The sequence below is a fragment of the Rhinolophus hipposideros genome, assembly GCF_964194185.1.
Source record: "Rhinolophus hipposideros genome assembly, chromosome: 10".
In the NCBI taxonomy this organism is placed as follows: Eukaryota; Metazoa; Chordata; class Mammalia; order Chiroptera; family Rhinolophidae; genus Rhinolophus; species Rhinolophus hipposideros.
Genome location: NC_138056.1, coordinates 44598615 through 44625466, shown reverse-complemented (window position 1 = coordinate 44625466; position 26852 = coordinate 44598615). Strand labels below are relative to the sequence as shown.

Sequence of the window (26852 nt, the reverse complement as noted above, 5' to 3'; positions counted from 1 at the left end):
GTAGCATTTTTTCTAGGATGAGTTTGTAAACTTAATTGTATGACCTCATATGAGCAGGTGTGTCTGTGCTTGCCTCTTTATGGCCCTTCTATTGATGTTTTGATTGCCCCAAGCCATTTTTCCTGCTACTCACTTTCCTCTGCCATTGCTTCCCTCTAACTGACACCTAACTCTGAAGGAAGTCTCCCTACAGGGCCTATCTAACAGAACTTGCACTATATCAGGATTTAGAATCTGGCTACCTAAGTCCTGCTTTTGTTTAGTGTTTGCCTGATTTTGTGACTGTTTTGTTCTGTCTTATGCATTTGGAATGGATTTAGCAAAATACTTTTTGAAAAACTTTAATAACTTGCTTCCTCTGAAATAATGAGAAAGAAAAAATGGCAACATATCTGGACCCAGAAGTTGAGGGGATGTTGTGGTATGAGAGGTCGTGGGGGCTGGTGGGAGAGGTGGGGTTGCAGAAAATGACCTGGAGAACGTCTGGGGCAAAGCCATTCACTTGTGGAAAAGACTAGAGCCTGAAAATCAGAAAGAAGCTAGGATAGACAGAACTTGAGGCTGCTAACAATAACAGGGGCTGTGCCTCTGATGATTTCATGAGTATCATTACTCCAGCCATGGCGTTAGTGCCTTCCTGGCTTTCACACTTACACATGCTTAAGAATGTGGGCCTCTGGAATATTCAAACTGAGAGGCCCTAAACAAGTTCCAGACTCAGCTATATTTTCACTCTTGCTCTCCTCAGGCTCCTCCAGGATTGGCAATGACTGGAATATTCTCAGAATCCCTAAAGTTAATCTGTCTTATCTCTTGGGAACTCGGGGAAACCTCTAGGGTCAATATTACACATAATAGCAATGGTGCCGTGTGTGTGTGTATGTGTGTGTGTGTGTGTGTGTGTGTGTGTGTGTGTTTGCAGAAGGAGAGAGTAGCAAAGAGCTAATTCTGCCACCCTGGAGGCCCTTACTTAGGTTACTTAAAGGGTCACGACATGGATTCTGAGTGCCCAAAAGTGAGGAGAGGAGAGATGCAGGGTCATGAGTGTGTTCTCCAAGAGCCTTACGAGTATCTGCTAAGATATACCTACATACATGTGGACACTCCCACATACACGCATTTGAAGGTGTCTGAGACCAGCTTTTCTCTCTCACATCACTTCACATTCAGGTAAATGGTTCTAGAAGAGGATGGGTTTTATATTCACGTTCTGGTAGCCTATTCTCTGAGCTTCAGGTGCCCAGACACCTGGCACCTGCTTCCTTTTAGTCATCACTGCAAAGTTCACATCAAAAAGTCCCCACAAGTTCCATATCTGCTGAAAATGTGTATTCTTTAATTTTTGGATTAATGATTCTATTATAAGCTCTAGGTTATCTTTTATAAAAACTCTTTAGTTGATCTTTCTGATCTTTTCACTTCAGAGAAACATGTGTAATATTTTGTCAATTTCTCTTTGTGTTCTTATGCATTTTTTGTTTTACACACTTAAAGTTATGTTCTTTAGGAGGACAGGCATTCATTTATCAATATATTCTTATATATGTAATGTTTATTTTGTTAATGAATAATGAATCAGTTTGTCCTTAATAAATGTTATCAAAATGCATTCTGTCACATATTAATATTGTTATATCACATTTTACTACTATAATACTGCAATATAATGCTATCATGATTTCAGAATCATTTTTATATATGGTAACATTGCAACTTTTGTTTTCCACTTTGAAGATCTTGATTTTTATTTAAATTGATGCTGATGAAGTTTCTTCATTATTCCTCTCAGGTACTTCACTAGGGTGCCACCATGACTGCTTGCAATGCCTCCCAGGGCCATCCTTCTTTCTTCATTCTCCAAGGTATTCCTGGGATGGAGGACAAACACAGATGGATATCTATCCCTTTCTCTTCCATGTACTTCTTCACCGTCCTTGGGAACTGCACCATCCTCTTCACCATCTCCACAGAGCGCTCTCTGCACAAGCCCATGTTCCTGCTCCTCTGCATGTTGGCCCTCACAGACCTGGGCATGTCCACAACCACCATTCCCAAGGTGCTGTGCATCTTCTGGTTTGGCCAGAGTAAGATCAGCTATGAGGGTTGCCTGACCCAGCTGTTCTTCATCCACTCCATCTCTGCCTTGCAGTCTGCCATCCTAATGACCATGGCCTTTGACCGCTATGTGGCTATCTGCGAGCCCCTGCGCTATGCCACCATTCTTTCCAACAGTCGCATTGGGCTCATTGGCTTAGCAAGTTTAGTGAGAGCCATCCTGTTCATTCTTCCCATGCCCATTCTCCTCCAGCAGATGCCCTTTCATGCCAATCATGTCATCCCCACCACCTACTGTGAGCACATGGCTGTAGTAAAGATGGTATGTGTGGACACCACAGTCAACAGGATATATGGTCTGGTGGTGGCCTTGTTGGTTGTTGGGCTAGACATCTCAGCTATTGCCTCATCTTATGTGCTAATCATCCAGGCTGTAATGCATCTCTCTTCTAAGGAAGCCCACCACAAAGCAGTCAATACCTGCACCACACACATCTGTGTCATGCTCGTCTCTTACACTCCCTCGCTTTTCTCTTTTCTCACTCACCGCTTTGGTCAGGGGATTCCACCCCATGTCCACACCATTCTTGGCAACCTCTACTTTCTTGTACCGCCAATGCTCAACCCTATTATTTATGGAGTGAAAACCAAAGAGTTTCGGGACAAAGTGACCAAATATATGTGCTGGAGGAAGGTGCCCATAACAATTGTCCAAGGTCAGAAAACTGTCTGATCAGCCAGCAGTGGTAGGTATGAGAAAAAAAGGTTAAGTAGATGCAGTTTTTGGGGGAACTGCTTAGTGGTAAAAATATGTCGTATTGGCAGATTAGCTGCTCAAATATTTTTTTTTAATTTATTGGGGTGACAATTGTTAGTAAGATTACATAGATTTCAGGTGTACAATTCTGTCTTACATCATCTATAAATCCCATTGTGTGTTTACCAATATTTTCAATGAGATGTTAAGACACAAGAAACCTACTTCCTCTCACTAATTCCAAAGTAAGGCAATTATCCCCTATGAAATAAAAACAATGACATCTGCTCTCCATACCTGATATGGTAGTTGGGAAAATTATATATGGTAATGTATGTAAAAACACTTTAAACAATAACATACATTGAACGCATGTAAAATGGGGTGGAATTTTTTTTTATAGAGAGAACAAAAGCACAAACAATAACTTGCCCACCACTTTGCCAAGGCAAGTCCAGGTGTGTGTTGGTGTGGGTGTGTGTTTGTGTTTGTGTGTTTAAGGGGAGGTGGGAAGTGGAGATTACTTGTGGGGAGTGAGAAGAGATACGAAAAGTACAAAATGTATTTAAACTCGCTATTTTATTATCCTTGCTGCAGGAGCCTTACATTTGGGCAATAAGACTTGTTCCTTTCTTATGAACCAAGGAATATAATCTCCAATGCCTCAAGAAATTTCAGAGGAAAAGGAAAAATTGGAAGCTCTTAAGCTTAAAATGTTGATATGCATTTTAACTAATTTCATACTTATAAAAACTCCTAGGCCAGTTATCCTGCTTGTCTCAACTAATTCCAGTGTCTGCGAAGAATCTCTTACAGAGACAATTCTGAGAATGTTTTGTTAGTAGTTGTAGTTATAAGTCAGTTTTATACCGGAAGTCTTTGGCTACAGACCTCTGCAAGGGAATTTCTCAATGAGACCAGGAAGAAGTCATGAGTAAGTACTTAGGACAGTTTGGGGAGCTCAAATCTTGTGCCCAGATATGGGAATTCATTAAATTCAGAGGACATTGTTTATCATTTCTGGACACTGATTAAGGATATAGTGGCCAATATATTAAGATGCATGAAGTTTGAAAACAGAAAGATTCTAGGGTTTTTCATCATAATGTAGAACTAATTTATGAAAGCAGAATTCAGTGACAAAAATACCTACCCTGAAGGCTATATGACCACTATTTAAAGGAAACTCTTAAAATATTTAAACTACAATGAAATAAATGAAACTTCTTCAGAGTGTGGTACCTGATATGATAAACAATAATAAAGGCTTCAAGTACACTGAGCAATTCAATAACAAGGGCTAAGAAAGCTGGGATATTTCAGAGGTTAAAATAATGGGCACAACCTTCAGGAAAACAAAAACCCAGGATTGCATAGGAAGTGACTTTTCTGTAAATGGAGGACCAGAGGTGAAGGAAATCTTGCAGGAGCAGTAATGATTGAGGAATAGAGTACTGCCTGTCTGCAATGAATGCCAAGAGCAGTTATGTAACCCACCACAAACATATAACAAAAAATTCACTCAGCAAAATGTTTTCTGATTAATCATTTAATTGACAAATGAGTATAGGATTGTGAAAGGGCCTGAAGCAACATTAACCTGGCAAGTTGTAGTTGTGCAAAACTTATTTTGTGCTGAGGTCTGAGAGTGATTTTTTTCATCTGATTCGAACAGGGTGAGGTACAGAAGCAGAGAGTCCACATGCTATAAAATATTATTGACCTCTCCATCTAAAATTTAAAAGAAATTATTTCCCTTTTTCTTTTTGGTGAGACAGTTTGTGAAAATGAGACATCTGTTGTTACTGAAATTATGGGCAAAAGATTGATTAACACCTAAACACAATGCATTTGTGGTAATTGTGCCAGGAACACTGGAAGCAGCAAAGGATTCTGGGAAAACTGAGGGAATTAAAGAAAATCGGAGAAAAACAAGAAGGAAGCGTGATGGTGCCTGTCCTTTCTCTCTTGGGTTTTTCTCCTTTAAAAGTGTTACTAATCTATGGTTGATAATTTCTCCTGCTGTATGAACTTGATTCCTTGCCTGTGGGCTTGCTGGAAATGTGACAGATGACACTAATATTCACTATTTTTCTTTTCATGTCTATAGAGTTGCTGCTAGACATGCCAAAGCTAGAAAAGTGTTCATGCGTTTCGTATTTTGATCATGTTCAATCACTTCGTATTTCTTTGTTAGGTATTGGAAAGTTGAATTAATGTAGCACCCACTTTACTTTCACTATCTCCTTTATATTTGGAGAATCTGAAATGGTCCCAAGCTCCCAGATAAGTTATAAATAATTATATAATAGCAGTTATATAAATATCTTCTAATAAATGATCGGGGAGGCGAGACCTCTGACTAGAGTCCAGGGTATTGGGACAGGAGGTTTTACAGCATTACAGACTTGAAACCTGGGTTTCTCAAAAAACAGGGTCTACGACAAAGCTTGTATATCCTCAGTTTATTTAGAAATGTGATCACAAGGAGTGGGACTGCAAAACAGGTGAAGTGAAACAGGGAAGGTGGAAAAGCCAATACAAGTATTTTTTACCCAGTTTCACACGCTGATGGAGGCTGGTGTCCAATCCTACCTGGACCATCTGAGGAGCCTTGTAAAATATTTCAGAATTATCTTCCCCAGGGGATGAAAGGATCATCCTCAGTGACTCATACAGGGTTCATGGACTGCCCAACAGGTGTTCACTTCCCTGTACTTTCAGGTTGTGCATAAATGACAACAGAGCTGGTTGCTGGGGACTATCCTGTGCCATGGAGTTAGGACAGCACTGTGGCAAGAAGTTCTAGGTTCTAGACATGACCCAGGTTGACTATGTGATTACACCTGCATGGAACTGGTTACAGTAACAATGGCGGAATAGGGTGTGACCAAGGGGATTGTGAAGTGGTGTGCAAGGATTACCCAACGTAACAATCTACATGACCCACAGTAGGCTATGGACTTTCTTTGAAATTAATAGGGCCTCACACCTTGAGCCCATTCCACAGAATTATTATTTAAGTTTTCCAACTTTAATAACAAAGTCGTCTCTCATTATTAAGGTAATTCAATCTCCACAATTACAGGTAACTCAGATGACCTTGGAAAATATGCTTTTAAAAACATTTAAAAGAGCTCCTAGAAGGAAAATAACTTCTATAGGTGTGCATAGTTCTCAATTCTTTTGAGTATTCTTTTTTACACAAATTTAAATATGAATGTTATTTATTTATTTGCAATCCATTTTACTGTCGTTCTTGTTATAATTATATATACATATTATATATATTATATGTAATATATATATTTGGTAAAAGCAATCAAATGTGGTAAAATACACAATGGAATGTAAAAGTCTAGCTTCTACTTCTACATGATCCTAGTCTCTAGATATAAACCCTTCAAACAGGTTTTATGTATACTCTCATAATTACCTTACATATTTAAAATATAAATACATATACAGAAGCATCTAGATAAAGTTCCTTTCTTCACAAATTTGTTCATACCATTCACATTCTTAGACATTTATTTAGCTTTGACCTTCAACTTCAAGCAGGTTTTGTTTTAAATTTCCCTTTCCCTTTTTGTCATCCATTGTGAATTCCCTCTTCCTGCCCCTTGACATGGACAAAGGGTATTTTTTTCTTTGTTTTTCTTTGATTCATCCTGTCACGGACATTTCTACTCTGATCCTTGGGTAAGTAACACTTCCCTGTCCACAATGAATTCTCTTCCACCACAAATGAGGCAAAAACAGACCCAAGTGAAGTGAACAATAAAGACAAATGAAGCTGGTAGTGCCCTTTCCCTTTGGAGCATCATGTCCCCATTTACTGTCGTCTAGTATTGAGAAAGACAATGTTTCCTCTCCCACAGCAGGACCCTTTTCCTAAAGTGCTTCCTGCATTTGTCTTCCTTTGTGAACTCTACCCCATTTGAGTTCCTGCTCCATTTTGATAGAAATAAAAGTACCACTGCACAGCCCTCTCCTGAGAGTCTTCCATGTTTGTACAGGAGAGCTGACTTCTTGGCAGTATTCTCTTCTTTGTGTCCTGTTGTGTCAGATGCAGCTATGTGAGTTTACTTTCTTTAGTTTGAATTTTTAAGTAATAGTTTCCTTCTGCTTGTGTAATTTAAAACTTTCATATTAAGATTGAAAATGTTATTCTCAAACATATCTATAATCAGTTTCAAATGGATTTTTAGTTTTTTTACCTTTATTTTAAAAAAACTCCTGCTTTAAAATCCTTTTCTTAAACTTTAATCACTGTCACTATTTTAGTAGACCAAAACACCTGAAAACATGGCAGCATACAGATTTACAACTTCTCAGTTTTACTTTAGTCCATGTTAGAAAAGAAAAGATATTTATCTAGCTAAGTATCTCTAGTTGCATTTATCTTATTATTTTTTGGAATACTGTATCATGTTCTTGGGTCTTGGAGTCTTACATGCCAACAAGTGTATCAAAACATTTCAATACTCGATTCTGTGGCAACGAAGTCTGCAGATAGATCTGTATAGTTAAACCTAAATCTCAGAGAAGGATACTTTGAATATGTACAATCAACCGAAAGCCTCTTGTCCAGGTGGTCATTACTTCAACTTTTGACAGATATAGCTTTATTTTTCTTTGTTTTTTTTATTTATTTGTTTAAGCTTATAAACCTCAATGCAGGGAAAGATACCCTGTTCTCATTCTGGGGATTATTTTTATTTTTTTTTTAATTAATTAATTTATTCATTAGTTTCAGGTGTACAAAACAAGGTAATACTTAGACGTTCATCATTTATATCCCTCATACTGTGAACCCCCCTCCCCCCATCCACTATCCCTCCGACCTCACACTGAACCATCACATTATATATATAAAATTATAGTTGGCATTCATTAATGTTTAGCTTCTGATGTACAATGCCATGATCAGGTATCCACAGTATCCCTGAGGTGGTCTCCCAAATAGGACGCATGTCCATCGGATACCCAACAAAATCTTTACAACATTATAGAATACCTTCCCCAAATTAATTTTCAAAAGAAAAACCCTGAGGCCATCTTGTGGTTACCAGCTGCTTCCAAATCCCTTCACCTTTCCCCTTATCCCCAACCCCCTCCCACACACCCATCTAACCACTCTCGGTTTTTTCTCTGCGTCCCCAAAACTGACTCTGATTAGTTCATTCACATAGTCTTTTCTTTAGATTCCATATATAAGTGAGATCATATGGTACTTGTCTTTCTCTTTCTGACTTATTTCACTTAACATAATGTTCTCTAGATCCATCCATGTTGCTGCAAATGATAAGATTTCTTTCTTCTTTATGGCTGCGTAATACTCCATTGTATAAATGTACCACAGCTTCTTAATCCAGTCATCTACCGATGGGCATTTTGGTTGTTTCCATATCTTGGCTATTGTGTAAAGTGCTGCAATAAACATAGGAGTGCATACAGATTTTTGAATTGGAGTTTTGGATTTCTCCGGGTAGATGCCTAGGAGTGGAATTACTGGATCATAGGGTAGTTCCATTTTCAGATTCCTGAGATACCTCCATACTGTTTTCCATAGTGGCTGCACTAATCTGCAGTCCCACCAACAGTGCACTAGCGTTCCCTTTTCTCCACATCCGCGCCAGCATTTGTTGTTTGTTGATTTATTGATAATAGCCATTTTGACTGGAGTGAGGTGGTATCTCATTGTGGTTTTTATTTGCATTTCTCTGATGGTTAGTGAGGTTGAGCATTTCTTCATATGTCTTCTTGCCTTCTGTATGTCCTTTTTAGAGAAAAGTCTCCCCAAGTCCTCTGCCCATTTTTTAATTGGGTTGTTTGTTTTTTTGGAGTTGAGTTGAGTAAGTTTTTTATAGATTTGTGATATTAATCCCTTATCAGATATATCATTGGCAAATATCTTTTCCCATACAGTAGGATCCCTTTTTGTTTTATTGATGGTTTCCTTTGCTGTGAAGAAACTTTTTAGTTTGATGTAATCCCACATGTTTATTTTTTCTCTTACTTCGCTCGCGCGAGGGGATATATCAGTGAAAATCTTACTCTGGGTAATGTCCATGAAGTTTCTTCCTATATTTTCTTCTAGATATTTTATGGTTTCAGATCTTACATTTAAGTCTTTAAGCCATTTTGAATTTGTTTTTGTATATGGTGTAAGGAGGTGGTCCAGCTTCATTTTCTTGCATGTGTCTGTCCAGGTTTCCCAACACCACTTATTGAACAGACTGTCTTTACCCCATCGTACATTCTTGCTTCCATTGTCGTAGATTAGATGGGCATATAGGCATGGATTTACGTCTGGACTCTCTATTCTGTTCCATTGGTCTATGTATCTATTTTTATGCCAGTACCATGTTGTTTTGATTACTGTAGCCTTGTAGTATAGTTTGAAATCAGGTATCGTTATACCTCCCACTTTGTTCTTATTTCTCAAGATTGCTGAGGCTATCCGGGGTCTTTTATGGTTCATTCTGGGGATTATTAAAAGATCTCAGAATTTATATATTATAATTCTAAAGAAGAATCTACAAATTTCATTCTTTGTAAAATATGAGCAAGGACAGAGGACAGAAATTGAGCATTTAAATATTAATTCAAATAGTTAATAAACAAGAATGGGAAGTATAGTCAAATAGGTCATGTAATGGAAGGAAACTCCATCAGCGTTTAGTAGATTTTGATATGAACCATGGGCTGTTGATATCAGTCACAAGGTAGCAGAGCTATCTCAGAAGTGGTCTGATTTCAGGGATGGAATCCACTTGGAATTCCTGAACTACATATGTAGAGTTTGATCAGAGAAAATTTAAGCAATGGTTGACAGGTGAAAAATAGAAACAGTTTTAATTTGTGTCATCTCCTCCCATCCCATTTTATTTGAATGGCTTGTTATTTGCTTAAATATAATATAAAGACAAAACAAATTAATTTTACATTTAGATGTTCTATAATGGTTATTTTTTCTAAATAACACAAAACATCAGGAAAGTCTTGCCTACTCTACTATAACCAGACTTTGTCATGATTTAATCTGAACTGATTCTCTTCCCCTGTAACACGGTCTTTCTCCAATCTTCCTTAAGAATGTGAATAGCATTAAATGCCAGCCCACTGAATATAGCAGGAACTTAGAATTATTCTTTGGTCAAAAAATTTACCAATTTAACTGCCAATGTATCTTCTAAATCTATACAGTTTTGTTCATCTTCACTTCCTCTATCCTAGTTCAAGATATAGTCATCTCTCCCTTGGATTACTACTGCCTGTATGATTTACTCTTGTGACATTTAATCTGGTCTCCACATTGCTGCTTTGTCCTAATTTTTCTTAAACACTTTCAATGATCCCTTATTATTTTAGAATCAATATGCTTACAAGTCTCTGGCCTCAATAGCTCTATTTCACACTACATCTCATTTTCCACCACATCTTAGGGCTCCAGCCACATTTATCTTCTCTTACTACCTTGCTATCATGATTCCTCTCATTTCAGCATCTTAAAAAATATCCCTGGAATCCTTCCTCTTCCCCTCTTCCCTCTCACCAAACACACACCATAGTTAACTCCTAGTCAGACACTTGGCCTCAGTACAAGAAACTGGCATTTCTTGAGGAAATCCTCCTCTAACAACAAGATTAAATTAATTCTCATTAAATGCTCTCATATCTCTGGGTACTTTTGTTGTAAAGCATTTGTCCCAGTCTATAAGTATATGTTTGCTTGATTACTTATTTAGTATTTTATCCCCCAACCCCAACTAAACAACCATTTCCATGAGGGCAGAGACATGACAGTTTTATTGATCATTTTATGCCTTGCCTGTTTTCTAAATACAGTGGGAACTCACTATGTATTTTGGGATGAATGAATACTTTCTCCTTTAAGATTATTTTTTTTTAAACACAACCTCCTAACTATAGAATTTAGAATCCTCTGAAATTTTGTACTCAAGAACAATTCAAACAATCTAATAAAAGTGCCCATCCTGTCTAGGCCCATATTGGTTTCATAAGTGAAAGTATTTTCCTGTTTATGTAAGTTCTCAGGTGACATTAACAGGAAATATACCAAAGTTCATCTCCTTTCCAACCTTTTATGATTTAGCATCCTAGGAATTCACCTTTCTCCATGGAATCACCTTATGTCTCCAAAGGAGGTCTATTATCCTCAGATCACTGAGCTGCATATCACTCCCTATAAATTCCAGAAGCTTATAATTTCTGGTTCATGTGCTAGCTGAGAATACAGTCTCATCTCATGTGAAAATTCCTTTCTCAGAAACTTGTGTCTTTGCCCTGTAGGAAACCCCTGCCGTGGGCAGGACCTTAGATCGCATCTCTGTTCATAACCACAGTAATTGTTAAAACCTTGGCCTGGTCATATTGGCTAAATCCCAGAGCATCATATGGCTCCTCCTTCACCTTTCCATATGTTGTTTCACAACATGCTGCACAAGAGATTGACCTTTCTGCCCTAGCAGGATACAGAGGCTTGGAGAGCCTTTTCAAAAGGGTTAGGCCAAAATCAGAAAATATCAGGTCATATGTATGGTGATCTAGAAGTCACAGCATCTATAAAATCACGCCAAAATAACTTCATGTATTAACGTATTAACTGGGGGATTAATGTATTAACTGTTTTACATAGCAGAATCACATTTCACATCCTGCTAACCTGTAATTGCTAAAGAATTTTAGAAACAATTATTTTATGTCTGTGAACTCAAACCTGCTCCTTCTCTTAACTGCATCACACAAATATCAACCAGGAGAAAACATTTAAAAGAAAATGAGAAAAATGTCAAAGATGCAAGGCTATATATTTGATGTAAGGATGTAAAATAATAAATGATTATTTGGCAAAAATGTCAAGTCCTTGTTCAGCCAAATGGATTACATAATTCCAAACTCTCGAGGTGGAGCTATTGTGTTGAAATCCTTCAGAATCAGAATTGTCATGTAAAAGTCCAAAGTCAAATTAAATTCTTGTCCAAGCCTGTTTGTGTCTGTTGTTCATAAATTTGTTATGAATACATTTAGATGACTTTAGTGTTCATCAAATTACATCCTCCATTAAAGAAGGATGATTTACGCCATGATAAGGCAGTATATGTTTATCCAAACATAGAAGCAAGAAATTGCTGGGGAAAAAAATGCATCTAGTTGCTAACATGATTCTTTTCTTGTTGGTGACAACACAGAAAGATTTTAATCCTTCAGATTTTTTCCCCCTGTATTTAAAAGTAATTATATCAGCATTAGGAATAGAGACAGTGGAAATGTAATGGCTGTGTGCGATGTCAGAGGGGTAGTTGATGGGGGGAGAGGGGTTCTCACTGTGTGAGGGATAGAAATGATAAATGTCTAACTATTACATTGTTTTGTGCACCTGAAACTAATAAAAAAAATGTTATAAATAAATAAATAAGTTGTCAGTCTCAAGAAAAAATAATAAATAAATAAATAAAAGTAATTTAATCAGAAATAAATGTATAGCTAATACAATTAAATTGTTAATAATGTTACTTTAAACATATTTAAAAGCATTGGTATGTAATTTTCCAGTCTCAATTTTTTTCTTCCTTATAAACCTACAGTAGCTTCTAGCACAGCAAAAATATTGACAATGAAATGCTTTGAAAAATCAACAATTTTAGTAAACAGCATATATTGTGTGCATTTGAAATGTGGAATACAAAATAGTTAAAGCCAAAAGATGATACTCAATGGATTTATTCATGTCTGAGAGTGCCTTATGCATTATAAAGGAAGTTGAACTTTATTTGAAAGTGTGAAGGCATGAATTATTTTAACCAAGGAAATACCAATTTTAGAAAGATCAGAATACTGAAAAACAGAAAGAAGCATGGGGAAATGAGAGACAAGTGTGATCAGGCGACATTATAGAAGCAGTAGTACTGAGGAGAAGGAGTACATATGAATGAAGTAAAAGAAAGAAACCGAAACCAACATGATAAGGAAGCTATCATTCATGGAAAGTAAAACTGGTTTGTTAGTTTCAGGCTTGGCTGGTTGGGTCCCTGTACAGAATTTAAAAGTACATGGAAAACAACAGAGTCTGAGGAAAGATAATGAGTCTACATTGAACATAATTCTGAACTTATAATGGAAGTTTCTTTAATATGATGGACAAGTAATTCTTGTTTATTAAGTAAAATCAAAAGCTTTTTATTACTTGTATCTAAATCCTGTACTTATATGTCTTTATAGGTTCTCTAAGACTCAACAAGAAAAGAAGAAATAATTTGCTAAGATTTGTCTTCATTCCATGACTCCTCAAATCAACGAATTCAGTCATATGCTCACTTAACTTTCAAACCATTCTTTTGTGACCTCGTCAGAAGTCCATGCAAAGTAAAATATCAAAGGAAAGCTATTACTCTTCGAATCTGGAACATGCTTTAAGTCTGCAAAATTTTTAAGTTTATGACATCATGTTTTTGGAAGGCTGTATAAAAAACATTAACGGACATCTATAACAACTTATAATGGTGCAGCTACAAAATTTAATCTCCCATAATTCTGCATTTAAAAAATATATTTATTGTTAGTAAAAATCTGAATAAAAAAATATTAAGACAAATATGAGGAAAACAAACACATTCACTTTCTTCCACAAAATTTCTGAAAAGACAAAGAATGGTTGAAAAGAAACCCATCTAGAATCATATTTATGTTGTGATCTCAATCTGACATAACTGAGAACAACACAAATAGAGGATTGAGATTCAGGTTGAATTTTCTCTGAATAGTCAACACTGATAAGTGCTACTTTTAAATTTACCTTCTACTGCTAAAGCTCTAGAATTTAATTGTAATTTATGTTAAATTACTATAAGAGATGGCTCTGGAATTCATTTTGTTATAGCACCAAACTACATTATGTGGAGACAGTTTAAAAATGATGTTTAATGATAATTATGCTCAGAGAAAGCAACTTTGAAAAACCCTTTTTTTTCTCTTAGGAATACATGTCTGCATCTCTGAAAGTCTCCAATAGCTCCACATTCCAGGTCTCAGAGTTCATTCTGATGGGATTCCCGGCATTCACAGCTGGCAGCCTTGGTTCTTTTACCATTGGCACTACTCTACCTCTCAGCAATTGGTGCTAATATCCTCATCCTCCTCACCATCTTCCAGGACCCTGCTCTGCAGCAACCCATGTACCATTTCCTAGGCATACTCTCTGTGGTGGACAATGGCCTGGCTACCACCATCATGCCCAAGATCCTGGCTATCTTCTGGTTTGATGCAAAAGTCATTAGCCTCCTTGAGTGCTTTGCTCAGATTTATGCCATTTGCTGCTTTGTTGGCATGGAGTCTGGTATCTTTCTCTTGCATGGCTTTTGATAGATATGCAGCTATTTATCATCCTCTTCGCTACCCATTGATTGTCACCAATGCCTTAGTCTTAAAACCTACCTTGTTCATGGTGCTTAGAAATGGCTATTTGTCATTCCAGTGCCTGTACCTGCAGCACAGCATAATTATTGCTCCAGGAATGAGATTGAGCATTGCCTGTGCTCGAACCTTGGGGTCACAAGCCTGGCTTGTGTTGACAGGAGATCAAACAGCACTTGCCAACTGATTTTGTCATGGCTTGGAATGGGGAGTGTTCTAAGTCTTGTAATATTGTCATGTACTTTGATTCTGTGTTCTGTACTTAGCCTGAACTCTGCAGAAGCTGTATCCAAAGTTTTGAGCACTTGTAGTTCCCATCTCCTCCTTATCCTCTTTTTCTATATAATCATTGTGGTGATTTCAGTAACTCACCTGGTGGAGATTAAGGCAGCTTTGATTCCAGTTCTACTCAGTGTGCTGCACAACATCATCCCTCCTTCCCTCAACCCTGTGCTTTGTGCACTTAGGACTAAAGAATTTAGGGCAGGTTTCCAAAAGGTGCTTTGTTTTTTTTTGTTGTTGTTGTTTAGAAAAAAAATAAGGCACTAGAAACTTTCACCATAATGTGCAAGGTGTGATCAAACAACACAGTGAATGTTTAAACAAAAAAAAAAACATTTAGTAACAGTAAAAGACACATTGCCATGAAGCCCCCTCAAAATACTCCCCCTCACTTCAAACACACTTGTCCCATCATTCTTGCCACTTTCTGAAGCAGTTCTGGAAGTCCTCTGTCGTGAGTGACTTTACTTGCTGTGGTGGCTGCCTCGATGTCCTAAATCGTTTTGACTTTGGGGAAGAGCCAGTAGTCGCAAGGTGCCAGATCTGGTGAATAAGGTGCATGAAGACACACTGTAATGTTTTTCACAGAAATTGCTGTACCAGAAGAGATGTGTGACACGGAGTATTGTCATGATGGAGGATGATTTACAGCACACTTTAAAACACACCTTCTCTCAACCATAGTTCACACCCCACTAAACCAAACAAATTGAAACTCTTCTGTACCTTGGAAGTCTGAAGCTCATATACTGCATAACCCAGACGCCTTTGCCTTCTAATATTTGGACTGAGCCAATGGTAGGCACTCATTGCAAGAGGAGAAAGAGTTTGGGTTATTTATTATTCTACTCTCAGCCTGTTTTTACATAAGGAATCTGATTAGATGTGTCCTTTAAGTTCTTGCCAGGCATCTCATGTGCTACAACTACAGCTCCTAATAATTTTACCCAGAAACACTTTTTCTTCCCTTTCCCCTTTAGAACAATAAAATGATGAAATCTTTACGATACTGGTCTCTAGGTATTCAACAGCATTACTTTTTCCTTTCTTTTTTAAAAAATTTATTGGGGTGACAATCATTACTTTTTTCAATGTCTATTTTTGTTCCCTTAACCCCACCTACAATTCAGTTAATAACAACTTTATTACATTCTCCTCAGGCTCACATTTGTGTGTGCCTTTTGATTTGCAGGAACTCTGACTGACTTACCAACTTTACCTAAATGACTACTACCTCTACTACAACAACTCTTCTGCTACTATGACTACAGCCACACAAGAATATTGGCAACTTGAATAAGTGAGAAGGAGATCTATAATAGATGAACAGAAATAAAGAAATCTGTAAGACAGGAAGCAGATGCAGGATTTTTATCACAGTAAAAATCTTAAAAATCTTACCTTGAAATTTTTTCCCTCTTTTTCATGATCTTAAACCAATGAATAAGAGAAATAAAGTTTAGCCTATTAGGTTATGTATTTTATTATGATCTGGGCTGGGTTTAACTGAGCCCATAATTAGAGTATTTCATTAGATAGTTGGAATATTTTATGGGTTATCGCTTAAAAATGAAGATTAATTTGGGGCACAGGCCCACTAAATGCTAGTAACTTTATTACATGTGTATATTGTCACTCACCTTCCTGTTAGATATAAAAAGTAAATTCTATTAGTGCTCAGATATATTGAAAATAATGTGAAGGATCTTATTAGTTTGGCCTTCTATGTAAATGTGAATTCATTTATATTCATTTAAAGACTTGGACCCATAAAATTCCTTTCTTTAATAATGATATATTTCATGACATTTAGATAATTTAAAATTATATAGGTTTGATATTTTCAATAAAGATACAAGAAAATGGTATTTTTATTAAACAACAAGACCATGATAAAGGGAAGGTTCAGTGAACCGGAAATGAAGTACTAGTCTACCAGAGATAACTTACACATTATATTTAACAGAATTAGACTTAGTAGAGTACTTTTTACAAACTCTGTCAGTAATGACATCTTCTTTTCTATGTCAAGCTGAGTAATTCATTAGTGTGTGTGTGTGTGTGTGTGTGTGTGTGCTCGCGCCCTTTTTTTTTTTTTTTAATTCCCCTTTCCCTTTACACACACCTTCCATCCTTCTCCTCTCTGGCAATCATCATTTTGCTTTGTTTCTATGAGTTTGTTTTTGTTTTGTTTTGTTCATTTATTTTGCTCATTTGTTTTATTTTTTTTTAGATTCCACATATAAGTGAAATTATATGGTATTTGTCTTTCTCTGTCTGACTTATTTCACTTAGCACAAGACCCTCTAGGTCCATCCAGGTTGTTGCAGATGACAAGATTTCATTCTTTTTTATTGCTGAGTAATATTCCATCGTATATATACCACACCTTCGTTACTCATTCGTCTGTCAGTGGGCACTTAAGTTGCATCCATATTTTAGCTGTGGTAAATAATGCTGCAATGAACATAGGGGTGCATAAATCTTTTCAAATTAGTATTTTCATTTTGGGGAGATAAATATCCAGAAGCAGAACTGCTGGGTCATAAGGTAATTCTATTTTTAACTTTTGAGGGCTCTCCTTACTCTTTTTCACAGTGGCTACACCAGTTTACAACCCCACCAGCAGTGCACAAGTGTTCCCTTTTCTCCATATCCTCTCCAACACTTGTTATTTGTTCGCTAACATTTAGTATGATTATTAACATGGTTAGGTTTTAGTATACCATCTTTTACTTGTTTTCTATTTCTCATATATGTTCTTTGTTGCCTTTTCTTCCCTTTTGTTTTCTTTTGGATTATTTATTATGATTGTATTTTATCTTCTACCTTAGTACACATGCAAGAACAAATAAATAAAAACTAATAGTGGAAGACCTCAATACACTATTTTTTTTGTTCTAAACTAATTGAAAGTATACAAAATAAATACGCTTAATAAATGAGATAGTTTCTGTAAATATATACTGAGCCTACACCTTAGCACTAGAGAACATTAATCCTTTCAAGCACATACAAAACTTTAACCAAAACATCATATTCTTATTAATGAGATCACACCATACCATCAACAAGCCCTGTAAAGAGAAATAATACAAGCAACTCTCATCATACATTAAAACTAGTAATATAAAGTTTAAAAATAGCATTTTAATAAGCATTCACCAACGTTGTTAAATGACGAGACAACAATCTCATCAAATTGTCACATAACTATTGGAATGAAAGAAGGGGAGTTCTAATACATAATAGGAATTTATTTGGAAGAAATAATCTGATTAAAAATGTCATTTAAGTGTCACATACATGTTCATTTATTATAATGCTTATTTTAAAGGGATATGTAAGTATAAGAATAGGATATGTTTAAATAAATTAAATATATCCACAACAATCTTTTACTGAATCATAGTTATCCTGTTTTGGAATGGACTAATTATATAATGTTAAATGAAAATACCAGTCTATGTTGTAATATATTATGCTCACTTTTTTGTTAAAATGTGTATAATAAATATATATCAATACATTTACATGCATGTATTTTTTAATTAAGATAAAAATATAACAGAAATTTTCTCTAAATTGTAGAACTATGAAAGTTTTTTAGGCACCATTAATATATCTTCCTATCTTTCCAAATTATTCATATATGTTGGCATTATTTTTATCAATTTTAAATAGATAAAAATTATAATCAGTTACTTTTTAAAATTATTATCATCATGACCATTATTTCAAGGTTTATATATCGATGTGATGTTTTTCTAACTTGATATGTAAGTTCAATAAGCCTAAGCTTTTGATCACTTTCTTTTTTAGACCACCATAATATTTATCATTTTCCTCTCTTGAAAGTAAGCTTTTAAAGATATGTATCCCTATGTTTATTGCAGCATTATTCACAGTGGCCAAGCATGGAAACAACCAAACTGCCCTTCAATAGATGATTGGATAAAGAAGATGTGGTATATATACATAATGAAATACTACTCTGCCATAAGAAAAGATGACATAGTGCCATTTGTGACAACATGGATAGATCTTGAAATTATATGCTAAGTGAAATAAATTAGACAAAGAAAGCTAAGAATCATAATTCCACTTACATGTGGGATAAAAACTAAAAGCAACAAATGAACAACACAAACAAACAAGCAAAAGCTCATAGACACAGACAACAGTTTAGTTGTTACCAGAGGGTAAGGGTGCAGGGTGGAGGTAGAGAGAGTAAAGGGGGTCAAATATATGGTGACAGAAGGAGATTGGACTTTGGATGGTGAACACACAATGCAATATATAGATGATATATTATAGAATTGAGTACTTGAAGCCTATATAATTTTATTAACCAACGTCAAGCCAATAAGTTTAATTTAAGAAAAAGAAAGTAAGCTTTTTAAACCAAGAGCCATGTTTACATTCCTAGCCTACCTTGGAGAGTAGAAAGTTCTTAACAAAATAAACATTAATTAAATGGAGAGATGACACAATAAATAAATAAATAAATAAATAAATAGATAGATAGATAAATAAATTTTAAAAATGTATGAGTGTGTAAATGAAAGAAATCTCTTACTTAAGTGCTTTTGATCTGTTTTCCACAAGCAATGGGAAAAAGGACATATAAATTTGTGATAAATATTAAATCCTAGTTTTATTAAAAATGTCTCGTGTTCATTTTCATTCTCTATCTTCCAATATATACATGCTAACACAAACATACATATGAGATTATTCACTTATTGTGTGTATCATTATTTTGGCACTAAGTATGGAAAATTCTTGCTCTTTTTCTTCTTCCCATAGGAGTTAGCTTGATCCCAACACTAATACTTGTGTCTCTGATACACTGATATATCCACTTGGGACATATTTTCTTTTAAATGCTCAGTTCAATAGTACAGAAAACAAGGAAGTTAGAGGTTGGTGGCAGCACATACTCATTTGTTCTAGAATTGTTTTTTTGTTTGTTTGTTTGTTTGTTTGTTTGTTTGTTTTTTACTAAGACCCTGAACCAGATTGCATTCATCTCACTGTTTCACTACCCAGAAACTAAGGTATTTAAGACATTCAAAAGCTAGGATAGTGATAGGATTTTTTTTTTTTTTTTTTTTGGCAGTGGAGAGGGGCTTTAAATATATATCAATTGCTTTTCATTTTCCCAGAAAAAAGTTTTTTATTTCATCCATACAATTTGAAGGCAGAAGTGTTGTGTGGGATCGGGTGTTCTTAGGAAATGTTTATTTTCCCACATAAGGCAAAGTTATATTTTATAAGTGGTGATAGTCTTATGTTAATATTACTATTTCAGTAATCCTGCATAAGCTCCATCATAGTATGTCACATTCCTTGTAGAAGAAATTAAATTCTGATATATTAAAATTATTTTAAATTTGTTTTGAAAAGAAAACTGCTTAAATTTATAGTTAATATTTAGATATTTAAGTTAGATCTTGGAGAGCTTTGCAGATTTATTGAAGATGGGACCCAAATTATCGTGTAAGCATAAAGCCAGTTTTAGTCACTAAAACTACACCTATGAAAAGGAAATTGAGGCATATAAATAGATTATCTAGTATTTTTTTAAAACATACATCTTCCAGAAAGTGCATATGTATTCCTAGATGAATATTTTTAATTTAACAGTATTTATGTTTAATTTCTTTACCTTATATATGGACATATCGTTAAAATGCAATAGAGCTAAGGAAACACTACATTAAAAACAGAATATTTTCTCCAACCTAGTAGTTGCTCTTTATGTGCAGAAATCATTGAGAGACTGAACTAATATTGTCCACTTTTTATGGGACTCTTTAACTCAAAAGCTTCAATACTACATTGTGCCCTGCTGCTTACAATACAATCTATAGACCAAAGCAGATATTGAACATCACAGTTAAGAGAGACTGTTTAATGCATTAAAGTGGGATAGAGGGAGAAAAGAATAGTGACGTTATTCACTAGTTTATACTAAATTGTCATAAATCTTTTTATTACAACTATAACTGTGTATGTGTATATATGCATATAACATGCATATATGTATATGTTATATACATACATATGTTTTAAATTTATATTTATCTTAATGATATATGTGTAACAACACTAGAAAATAAATGTTGACTATAAATATATAGTATGAATTTACCAAGTCTAAAGACAGAACCTTGTTGGCAATTGTGGTCTTCAAGAAAAAACATTTCTTATGTTATGAAGATCATATTTTATGGTTTCATACAAAATGGAAATTAATACATTCCTTGAAATGCCAAAGTTAAAATCTTAAATTATGATTGAACCACTTACCTTAAATAGAAAATTGAGTGAGTTTAATATGCTTGCATATGACTTAAGTGTAAATTTAAGGAGTCCTCATTTTAAAACTTTCCCTCTGTTTTAATAAAGTGAGAACATGAATTTAATTGTGTTTTTCATGATTTAGATTGTGAAGAAACCTTATCAAAAGTGAAAATTAAAGAATTTTATACAGTTAGTTTAAATTGCACACCAGGAAGCATTATCTTTGCCCAAAGTGATCCTGACCCAACTGATTTTGCTTTGAATTATCTTTTTCTGATATTAATATATCCTCTCCAATTCCTTGGTATCCTGCTTGCCTAAAACATTTGTATGTGTATGTATACACTTTTAAACCTTTGTGTGTAGTTTTCATTTTGATATACTCTTTTGTACTGCATATACAATTTAAAATATGAATTAGAATTATGTTCAAATTAATAGATACTTTAAATAATTCATACTTATTGCCAAAATCAATGCATTTTTTCTAACTTTTCATCTTATTTTTTCTTTCCACTTTTTGTATTTTCTTTGTTTCCCTACTTTGTGATGAGAATGCTTTATTTATTTATCTTTTCTGATAATCTTGAGGAAGATGGTCTGTATTTTTTTCTTATAGGCGTTCCTTTTATGCATTCCAATAATCCAATAATTCCAATAATCTATAATATTTAAATTATAATTTAATAATTCTCAAGGTCAAGTAAAAATGTTATTTATTCATCCTTTCATTGAATCATTTATTCAAACAACACTTACTGAGTACCTGATATGTAAGAGATGATTTGCTAGACATTGGGGATGTAAATACAAATACAATAATAATATCAATAATTCCTTAATATCAATAATTTCACTGAGTTGTCAAGGATTCCCACGTATGAATTGATTTTTATAGTTCCATGAGGTAAATATAATGAAAGACAATAATTTTTTGAACAAAAATATTCCTTTCCTCTAATCGTGGTTGTAACTACATTATTTTAAGATGACTTAGAAGCTATGTCACTGTTATCACATCCAAGGGACATTGCAGTCTTCCTGATAGGTTTTTTTTAATGAGTAGGAATTGACTATGTTTGAGGGGAGTTAGGAGGAGAACATCAGAAGGACAGAGGACCTTCTATCACAAAGCCAGAATATCAGTGTGATGTGAATAAGAAATAGCAATAGGAGAGGACATTATCTTTCCCATTTTGATCTGTCACAGTGTTAATCATTCTTCAGGTCTAAGAGCAATTTTCCTATCCTCTTACCGTGTTTCCCCAAAAATAAACCTAGCCGGACCATCAGCTCTAATGCATCTTTTGGAGCAAAAATTAATATAAGACTGAGTCTTATTTTACTATAATATAAGACCCAGTCTTATATAATACAATATAGTATAATATAATATAATATAATGTAATGTAACATAATGTAACATAACGTAACATAATGTAATATAATGTAGTATAATATATGAATAATATAATATAATATAATTTGGGTTTTATATTCATTTTTGCTCAAAAGACACATTAGAACTGATGGTCCAGGTAGGTCTTATTTTCAGGGAAACAGGGTAGAAGCTTCTCCTAAGACTAGGTTAGATATACAGGTGTTCCTATGACATCCTGTATAACACTAATATTGTCCTTGAAGAGCATGCATATTTACATGTCCAATCTGTTTCTCCTTACTATTTCCAAATAAAGTTACCTTTTGACAAATCTGATCTGTCCTCTTGGTGTTACTTTATGATGCAGAATGTCCTCATGACTATACTCCGTATTATATGATGATCTAAAAATAGTCAATTTTATTAATGAATGGTACAATGAATATTTCCTTTGATGAAACACAGAAGAGAATTCATTTAGTGGCATTGCTTTCAATGACATTAACTTTTGTAAGCATACTAAAATTACTGTCAGTCTGAAGAAAGTATACAAAGTTTTAATTTAAACTTAATTCAGTCTATCATTTTTATAGGTAGCATTTTTTATGTCCTGTTTTAAAATCTTTGCCTCCTCTAAATATCAAAGAGGAGGTGTGTTTTGCATTTCATTTTTAGCTCTAATATTTTTCTAAAATTGTTTTGTGTATGATGTGATTTAGGGAACAAGGTATATTTCTTTTCTCCTCACATATATTCATTGACCCAGTAATGTTCATTGAAAATACTATATTTTTTCTCCACAATCTTCAGTATTTCCTTTCTCAGAAATTAAATGGCTTAATGTGTGTTTCAGTAGTTGGTTTTGGACTCTGTATTTCTTGCAATAATATTTTTATCCATATTTAAAAGGATAGCTAATCTGTGTTTAGGAAGCTACATAAATTGTCCATATGCATACATTTTGGAATTGGAAAACTGAGGTTAAAATCTGTGTATTTCACTGATATACTGCTCTTGTACTGACCTGACCTTAGAAAAATTGAGAGGTCAAAAAAGCCTCAAAGAAATTAAGTGAATTACAAAAATCAGTTCCAAATCCAGGTCTTCTACCAAATTGGTGGAACTTGCACTACATTCGTTGACAACGTTTTTATTGAAAAACAGATACACCATTTCCTATTTCTGGTAACTACAGTAGTATTGGGAAGGTGTTTAATGGAAGCCAACTAGATTGCTTGGGAAACTTGTTCACAGATTTCCTTTTATTATACATACATTTCCTGTTGCGTTGGAGTCTTGTTGCTAGCTAAATGATTGTCTGCCATCCTAATCAGCCTCAATTTCCCATTAATTCTTATTTTACTACTTGTTGGACAGAGACTACAATACCTCAAAGTTTTCCCCTTCCTTCTTTTACCCTCCCTGCTGGGGTGTGTGTGGGGGAGAGAGTATTCTCTTGAGTGAGAGGCAAAAAGAGGATTCTGACTTCTTCAGCGCTTAATAAGTTTTTTAAGAACCATAGAGTTAAATCGTGACACTCCGGATTCTTGTGAATTCTTTATTTTTATTCTTCATTATCAAGAAATTTCCTATTATTTGATAGTTACAAGATTCTTCATGATCTAGCTACTGGCTAAAAGTCTAGTTTATCACTTGCTTTTCCACAACAGTGAATTCTCAGACTTGATTGTTTTGATTTCCATACTTTTACATGTTGATTCTTCTCTCTGGGCTCCCTCTTACAAATTTGTCTTCGTTACAACTTGTCTTCCTTTAAAATAGGTATCAAACAGTTTCTATTCAACATAGTCCTTCTTGACAATCACCAATCTCTCCTCCAAAAACCCACCACCAACAATGCACATCACTTTAATAGTCTAGTGCTTATTTAGGATCTTGCACATAATTAATCCTATTTTAGTTCTTGTTAAATTTACTGTGGTTATTTGTATGCACCTCACTATGTCTCATTCCCCATATGTCACATTGTACGTGCTTAATAAATATTTCTGAGAATTAAAGAGATTAATAAAAGAACAAAATATCGTTTCTTCAAACCAAATATTTAGTTAACTTGAAAATGAGGTTTTGATGTAAGTACAGAATTTGGGACTGATTAACTTTACTCTTGGATGAGAGTAAATTAAATGTGTGGTTAGAAATAAAAATATAAAATTGCATTTATATTGTCTCCTACTAGAACCCAATTTAAGTAGTTTCTGTTGTTAAAGTTATAAAAATGTAAACCCAAAAGGTCAGAGAGAACTGGTGAGAAAAATAATAAAAAGTGTACATGTCAACATATTATTGAATGATAAATATTACTGGAGAAATTAACATAATTGAAGCAAACTATATTATTGCCTTTAGTAAGATATAATAATATGATGCTCTTTTATCTGTTTCTAGTTTGTTTTTGTATTTGCCTCAGACACCCGATAATCTCAGAGGGCAATGCCTGAAGATAAAACAGGGAGACTGGTAAAAAGAACGAAAACAATAATTTGTTACGTTGATAAATTTATCATCCTAGGCAACATTAGCTGCTTTCCAGTTATTACTGGAAGTTTTTTCTGAGTAGAAATTTAAAAGAATTTCTACAAATGCATATAGACCAAGTACAGGACAAAAATGAGGTGTCTTAAAAATGAGAAGACTGAATTAAAATTTTTACTGAATTGTGAGACTCCAAACCCCATAGAAGAATAAATAATTAAATATTTCCACATTTTTAGAACAGTACTTTAATAATAATAAAAATATCAGCCATTAATTAACAATAAGAATAAAAAAATAGTCATATCTGTGGGGTCATTGATGATAAAAGAACTCTTCTTTAAGGTCACATTAATAGGGAGAGGCATGTATTTATCAATAGTTAAGTAAGGTGTCTCAACAAATTTTTTTTCAGAAAAGTGATAACAGTTAGGCTTTAACATAAATCTATGAGGATGGGAATTACTCTTTTTTAAAGATTGAAGTAAAATCATTGTCTGTGATGAGAACTTGGATTACCCAATAAGAATTTGTTGAATGAGCATGAATTAATAAATAAGTAACAAACAAACAAATAAGCAACTCCCTGGCACTTAGAAAATACAAGTATGGTTGTTTGATCATTAAAATGCACTACAAATTTTAAAACATGGGGGTGAGAGGGAGATAGTAACCATAAATTACATTTTCTCTTCTCTTTTTCTTACTCTAGAAAAGAACCCACATAAAATTTAAGCCTCATTGATCATGCTAATGCTGAATAAAACAGAACTGAGCCCAGCCTCATTTATTCTTAATGGGATCCCAGGACTGGAAGACATACACCTCTGGATTTCCTTCCCATTCTGCTCCATGTATATTGTAGCTGTGGTAGGCAATTGTGGACTCCTCTACCTCATCCGATATGAGGACTGCCTACACAGGCCTATGTATTACTTTTTGGCCATGCTTTCCCTTACTGACCTTGTCATGTGCTCTAGTACAATCCCTAAAGCTCTCTGCATCTTCTGGTTTCATCTCAAAGAAATTGGCTTTGATGAATGCCTGGTCCAGATGTTCTTCATTCATACCTTCACAGGGATGGAGTCCGGGTGCTCATGCTTATGGCCTTCGACCGCTATGTGGCCATCTGCCACCCTCTGCGCTACTCAACTATCCTCACCAATCCCGTCATTGCTAAGGCTGGGTTCACCACCTTTCTCAGAGGCGTACTGCTCATCATTCCCTTCACTTTCCTCACCAAGCGCCTTCCCTACTGCAGAGGCAATATAATACACCATACTTACTGTGACCACATGTCTGTAGCCAAGTTATCTTGTGGACATATCAAGGTCAATGCCATCTATGGTCTGATGGTTGCCCTCCTGATTGGGGGCTTTGACATCCTGTGCATAACAGTCTCCTACATCATGATCCTCCGGGCAGTGGTCAGCCTCTCCTCGCCAGAGGCTCGGAAGAAGGCCTTCAGCACCTGCACTGCGCACATTTGTGCCATTGTTTTTTCCTACAGTCCGGCTTTCTTCTCCTTCTTTTCCCACCGCTTTGGGGGACACACGATCCCTCCATCTTGCCATATCATTGTGGCCAATATTTATCTGCTCCTACCCCCCACTATGAATCCTATTGTCTATGGAGTGAAAACCAAGCAGATACGAGAATGTGTCATAAGTATCCTTTCAGGTTCTAAGGACATCAAATCTCACAGCATATGAAAAGGACATTTTCCAGAAAAAAGAAGAGTTCCTGTTTAGTCAGGAGCTGATAAAATTTTTCAGGAAGTACTATTTTTTACCATGGAAATGGAGCATGTTGAATGGTACATTTCTAAATCCATGTCTTGAGAATCTCAACACCACTGACCTGTGCACCAACATTTCTGTGGTTTTTTGTTTTGTTTGTTTCTCACTCCTGTGAAAGATTAGTCTAATAATTACCCCATGTTTCCTTGAATAGAACTCAATTAGTCCATTTTTCATTTAAAAATAAATTAAGTGGAAGAAGATAATCCTTTTTCCTAACAGTTCTTATAATTTCGAGACTGAGAACCACTTATTACTTTCCCCTGGAAAATACGTGCTTTATGGTTTTTGTCATTCCAAAAATACCTTTTTTCAATAACTTTTTCCTGAAAGA

The 26852-nt window shown here is 34.9% G+C and overlaps 1 protein-coding gene across 1 annotated transcript; it reads left to right on the top strand.

The window, feature by feature from the left end:
- Positions 1 to 1810: 1810 nt before the first annotated feature.
- LOC308503402 (uncharacterized protein) lies at positions 1811 to 26431 on the top strand (the record flags this gene model as incomplete). The annotated part of the gene is given in 3 exon segments (XM_081062704.1): positions 1811 to 2771; positions 25456 to 25809; positions 25812 to 26431. Coding segments are annotated over 3 exon segments (1935 nt in total).
- Between the last annotated feature and the right edge of the window lie 421 nt (positions 26432 to 26852).